The sequence below is a fragment of the Prunus mume genome, linkage group LG5 (assembly GCF_029339155.1).
Source record: "Prunus mume cultivar Tortuosa linkage group LG5, ASM2933915v1, whole genome shotgun sequence".
Taxonomy (NCBI): domain Eukaryota; kingdom Viridiplantae; phylum Streptophyta; class Magnoliopsida; order Rosales; family Rosaceae; genus Prunus; species Prunus mume.
This window is the reverse complement of record NC_142702.1, coordinates 3,409,734-3,415,801: the sequence shown is the minus strand read 5'-3', so window position 1 is coordinate 3,415,801 and position 6,068 is coordinate 3,409,734. Positions and strand designations below refer to the sequence as shown.

The following is a 6,068-nucleotide window of genomic DNA, read 5'->3' as shown; positions in this document are numbered from 1 at the left end:
ACGGAAGTCAATCAATAATCTTAACTCTCAATGAATAAATCAATTACATCAATAGCAAGGTTTCAATACTATATGATCTGAAGAGAAGTTAATTTAAAATCTTTTACTGAACAAATAAAAACAAGAAAAAGATAAAAATGACATGTGTTGATTGAAGTGGAAAGGAGCTTAATAGGCCGCAAATTCAATAACAAATCACTTCGTTCTAATTCGACCTCAAGATTTTTAGAATTCGAAGCATGGTTTTCAATGTTTGACTGTCCAAATTATTTAAGATAAATAAATAACATTAATTAGTATTTATTAAGTAATTTATGAAATTAATTAAAATAGTTAAATACTAATTATTCATTAAATAAAGAATAATTAAAACATAAATAAAAGTTAATATAAATTAATAAGGCTAAGATATTACTTAATTGCAAAGATTAAACTAAACAAACTAATTTTGTATAAAAACTAAAAAACAAAGTCAATAAAATAATAAATTACTATTTATTAAGTAATTTTTGAAATTAGTAAAATATTTAAATACAAATTATTCACCACAGAAATAATAACTAAAACATAATTACTAATTAAATTAATTAAAAAGGACAAAGATATTACTTAATTACGAAAAAGAAAACCATTTTGTACAGTATAGCCGTGCGGCTATAGGGTTGACATATTAATATATTTTAAAGAGTACGGCCGGGCGGCTGTACTGTTAAAAAAAATTCAAATTTGAATATCATAGCCACGCGGCTACACTGTTACACGACGTGCGGCTATTCTATTGTAACATTAATATATTTTAAACGTATAGCCACGCGGCTATACGCTTGAAATATTAAGATATGGCCGAGCGGCTAGACTTTTAAAATATTCTAATATACTTAAATAGTATAACCGCGCGGCGATACTATTTAAATTTTAATATCACTTTGTTATCATCAAGAATTAGGTTATCCTGTGAGATGTAGAGTTGAAAAATATAAAGTCAATAAATAATCTTAACATTCAATTAATAAATCAATTACTTCATTAGCAAGGCTTCAATACTATATGATCTGAAGAGAAGTTAATCTAAAATCTTTTACTGAACAAATAAAAACAAGAAACAAGATAAAAATGACGTGCTGATCATTCAAGCGTAAAGAATAACTTGTAATATCAAACGTCATCACTTAGTTCTAATTCAACCTCAAGATTTTTAGAATCCGAAGCATGGTTTTCAATGTTTGACTGACCAAATTATTTCGGATAAATAAATATAATTAATTAGTATTTATTAAGTAATTTATGAAATTAATTATAATACTTAAATACTAATTATTCATTAAATAAAGAATAATTAAAACATAAATAATAGTTAATATAATTAAATAAGGCTAAAAAATGAAATATAATCCTAAAATCTATAGAAAAATTAAAAATAAAATAAAAAAGCATCATAACCAACGTGCACCAACAACCCGCAGCCACCATCTTCTCCAAAATCATCTTGATTCTTGTGGTGCAAGATTCAAATGATTCTCGTGATGCAAGTTTGTTTCTAATCTATGCAGATATACCGGATGTAACCGGTTCAAATTATTTCTCTACTGATGTTAAAGATGTTGCCTCTGCTCATGTTCAAGCATTTGAGGTTCCTTCAGCTACTGCAAGATACTGTTTAGTTGGACATGTTACACCCATGTCCAAGGCTCTCAATTAGATTTTACATGAACTTCATCCCACTCTTTGCCCACCTGAAAAGTAAGATATAATTTGCTTGTAGCGCTAGCTTATTAAGTATATAGGTTGATGTTTGGCTATCACATATAAAAGTATTTTTTTAAAACCAAATGTAGTAAATGAATATTATATATACATGTATTCTTCTCGTAAAACAGAAAAAGACTGCAAATTAAAACAAATTATAATTCAGCTTTTTATTTATTGCTATTTTATTGCGTATATGATTCTGCTATTCTTCTTATTTTCCGTTTTCCATATGCTAGCAAAGAATTTTTCCTTTTGATTTTTTTTCTTCAGTATAACCTTATAACCTACATGTGTTATAAGCCTAGCCCCAAATTAAAAAAATTAAAAGTAAATCCTACACATATAATGCCCATCCAGGTGGTTTCATATCTTCTCTCTCCTTTTCTTTTGGCTATTAGACTTATTGTTTCTCTCTCTCTTTGCTACCCGACAGTAACAACTTGTTTCTTCCTCTCTTATTTGTGGGTCAAATTCTCCCTCTATTGGCTACATCTTCTATATATTATCTTGAGTGGGCAACTTGGCAACAACATATTCTCCTCTCCTTTTGTCAACAACAAGTATTATTATCATTCTCTCCTTTGCTATATATCTTTAATTTAAAATTCAATATTGTAGGGTTTAATTAGGGATGAATTATAATTTTGGGATTTTATTGAATTTAATTAGGGCTTTTATTAGGGATGAATTATTATAGGGCTTTGATTTGGGATTTTGTTAAAATTGAATGTTTAATTAGGGATGAATTAAGTTTATTAATGAAAGTCACATATATTGTCGAGTTTAGTATGTAAGTTTTGCCCAACCGATTTTTTAAACTTGGAACTGTCACTGAATGCATACAAAGATCATTGCCATGCAAACCAACAAACTATGTTTACTGATGATTTATCTTCTCCAGTTGTGCTTTTAATCTATTCATTATTTTCTCCAAGTTATGCAAGACGTACCAAGCTCGTTTCTTTATACATTTTAAAGATTTATGGATTCCATGTAATGCAGAAGTTCTGCTGCACATGGTCAAATAATAAAATTGTAATGAAAAAAAATATTACAGAATCAATCAACGGCACTTGTTCTTTGTATTTATTCGTTCTTGAATTGGAATACCTTTTTTAATAAAGTAATATATAGTCATCAACATCAATGTCTTACACAATAATAAAAGCACAAAATATAAAACTTCAGATCAGAGGTCAGAGAGAGAGAGAGAGAGAGAGAGAGAGAGAGGATGAGCAGAGAAGGGAAGGTGGTGTGTGTAACAGGAGCATCTGGTTTCATAGCATCATGGGTGGTGAAGCTCTTATTACAAAGAGGTTATACTGTCAAAGCCACTGTTCGTGACCCAAGTCAGTATTTTACGATTTTTTTTTTTCTTTCTCTAAACTTGCTCTAATATACTTCAAAACAGGCATTGGAATAGTTTTCATTCTAAAACTTTTTGTTTTGATGACAACAATAAAAACTTCTGGGCTTTGATTGCTACTTTTCATTTATTTTTTGCTATTATAAAATTTTTATTGGACATGAACTCTTATTTTCTTTTTGTATTTTAAATTAAACTATTGTTGTACGTATTTGTAAATATGTGCATGCTACAGATGATCCAAAGAAAACAGAACACTTACTCACACTTGATGGAGCAAAAGAAAGGCTACATTTGTTTCAAGCAGATTTGTTAGTTGAAGGATCTTTTGACCTTGCAGTTGATGGATGTGAAGGTGTTTTCCATACAGCATCCCCTGTAATATTATTTTCTCCCACTGACCCCCAGGTTCATTCCTCCCACATATACTTCAAATACCATTCTTGTCTTGCCGATTGCTTAATTGCATGTGTCGCCATTTGTGCATTTTCTTAGAGAATAAAAAATAACTTCCAAATGTTTATATTTTTTTTAATGTAAAAACTACAATGATGCTTTTTCTCTACATCTCAGGAAGAATTACTATACCCTGCAGTGAAGGGCACACTAAATGTTCTGAAATCGTGCGTAAAATTCCCGACTGTCAAGAGGGTAGTTTTAACATCTTCAATGGCTTCAGTTCTGAACAACGGAAAACCTTTGACTTCTGATGTGGTAGTCGATGAAACATGGTTTTCAGATCCACTTGTTTGTGAGGATTTGGAGGTATGCAGTTTATTCTTTTGTTGCAAGTATATACGGATCCAATTTTGTGCATCAGTAGTTGCCTTCAAAATTGCTTTAACGGCTCAGTTTGTTTCAAAATCAATGAATTTTATTCAAATCAAGAACTACCTTGTCTTTCTATATGTCCAGGCATGGTATTTTCTTTCAAAAACTTTAGCTGAGGAGGCTGCTTGGAAATTTGCTAAAGGAAATGGGATTGACTTAGTTACACTAAATCCGGCATATGTGATTGGTCCACTCTTGCAGCCAACTCTTAATGCCACTGTGGAAATGGTTCTGAATCTCAAAAAAGGTACACTTAGGCAAAACTATATTTTTCACTTGCTGCAGGCGAGTTTCTAGCAACCAAAACTTTATTCATTTTTTAAGTAGCTAGGAACGTCTATTGAAAACTAATAAACATAACAAATAAAATTTAAAGTTTTAAGTCGTTTGAGAACAAAATTAATCTGTCCATAGCTTCTACAATTGTAGTTGCATAGTGAATTAAGGCAATTAACTACTTTTTTTAAGTCTTTAGATGATTCTTGTGATGCGCTAACAATCGATGGTATTTCTTTTTATTTTTTTGTATCTCTTTGTTTTCCATGCAGATATGCAAGAAGCAAACAAACCAAATTATATATCTACTGATGTTAGAGATGTTGCCTACACCCATATACAAGCATTTGAAGTTCCTTCAGCTAATGGAAGATACTGTTTAGTTGGACATGTTACACCCGTTTTCGAGGCTTTGAAGATTTTACAACAACTTCATCCCATTTTTTGCCCGCCTGAAAAGTAAGTTATGCTTGCCAAATGCCAGAATTTGGGGATATTATTAGTAATCAAGGTTTTACTTATCCCACATCGCTCCATTAATGCTCGTTTGGTGGCTCTGAATGGACAAGATCGGGAGTGAACCTAGTCCCGTCTCATACAACTCAGGAGATGACTTGTTGCTTCTCCAATTTAATAAGTGCAGTCCGGATTGTTAATTAAGTTCATTAAGCATAAAACTTCAAAAAGTTAATAGTTCATTTTAATTGGTCTTGTCTTGTCTAGCCCTAGAAACTTTTATTTTTTTCTTTCTCATACAAGTGATGGTCTAAACTACAAGGGGAAGGGGTTTCTTACACACACTATCAAAGTGTTATGGGGATTCAAACTGAGACCAATATTGGTCTGCAAGTCAAAGCCCTTTCTTACTCGGTCTAGCCTTATAAAATACTGCTTTGGATCAAATTCCTATTTTCCTATAAGTTAAATATACACATCACCGGTGAAATACAATGTGGCAAATTTCTAAGGGAAATATTCGTTTCTTTCCTTGACAGCAGATTTGAGGATGGCAGTCCTTCTGAACCCACGTTTCAAGTATCGCAGGAAAAAGCAAAAAGCTTGGGAGTTAGTTTCCTTCCATTGGAAGTAAGTCTTAGGGACACTGTTGAAAGTCTCAAGGAGAAGGGCTTCCTCTCAAGATAGAAACTTCCTAATTTAATGCACAAGTTGGTCACATTTTGGCATTTTGTAGTTTGTCTTCAGACTGTTCAGTTTTGTTCTTGTTCAGACTGTTCTCATTGACTAGGCAAATTCTTAGAAAGTTGCTTTCAGATCTTTATATATGGCTCAATCTTCCTGTATATAATTATCCCTTTTGTCTCTTTTTATAAGTTGATCATTTTTTTAAATAACTATAAATAATTAAAAAGCTCAAGTTGGCATTGTGCTGCTTCACTATCTTTAAATTAGCCTGGGCCTGCTAAATGGCCGGACCTGGAGTGGCTTTCAAACTCTCAAAACCGGCCCTATAAATATAATACAACTACATGGTCTGAAAATATGAAATATTTTAAGTTAGATGGAGAAGTGGTAGTTGGTGGAAAGTGGAAGAAATGTGACATAAAATGAAAATTAAAAGCTACGGCACTAACCTTATAAATATATTTTTTCTTATCCCACTAGTCAATGCGCAGAAAGATCTTCTGTAATGCACAAGTTCTTAAACTACAATCGGCAAATCTCCACCACATAAAAAGTACTTTTAATAAAATTGTAGAAAAATGATAACCAACGACAACATTCGTTGTACTTCATCTTTCCATTTCTGTCGTTGTTGAGAGCAGTCGCCGACTTGGACATCTTTAGCTGACTTTGCCTCCATGGACATTTTTGTCGTTATTCAGCT

The 6,068-nt window shown here is 31.8% G+C and overlaps 1 protein-coding gene across 2 annotated transcripts; it reads left to right on the top strand.

The window, feature by feature from the left end:
* Positions 1–2,953: 2,953 nt before the first annotated feature.
* On the top strand, positions 2,954–5,535 carry LOC103330653 (phenylacetaldehyde reductase-like). Of its 2 annotated transcripts, none has more exons than XM_008233255.3 (6): positions 2,954–3,098; positions 3,351–3,523; positions 3,689–3,880; positions 4,031–4,193; positions 4,495–4,681; positions 5,221–5,535. In XM_008233255.3, exons 1-6 carry the CDS (start codon positions 2,981–2,983, stop codon positions 5,363–5,365), a joined length of 978 nt encoding a protein of 325 aa, XP_008231477.3. In that variant the 5' UTR covers positions 2,954–2,980; the 3' UTR covers positions 5,366–5,535. The 2 variants fall into 2 exon arrangements, with proteins under 2 accessions (XP_008231477.3, XP_088909771.1); XM_089053645.1 differs by having other exon boundaries at positions 5,218–5,535.
* The last annotated feature ends 533 nt before the right edge of the window (positions 5,536–6,068 follow it).

Coding starts and splice junctions, on each gene's coding strand:
- LOC103330653 (XM_089053645.1), top strand. CDS start 2,981: ATGAGCAGAGAAGGGAAGGTGGTGTGTGTAACAGGAGCATCTGGTTTC. Junction 3,524..3,688: donor TTTCTCCCACTGACCCCCAG/GTTCATTCCTCC, acceptor TCTACATCTCAG/GAAGAATTACTATACCCTGC. Junction 4,682..5,217: donor ATTTTTTGCCCGCCTGAAAA/GTAAGTTATGCT, acceptor TTTCCTTGACAG/CAGATTTGAGGATGGCAGTC.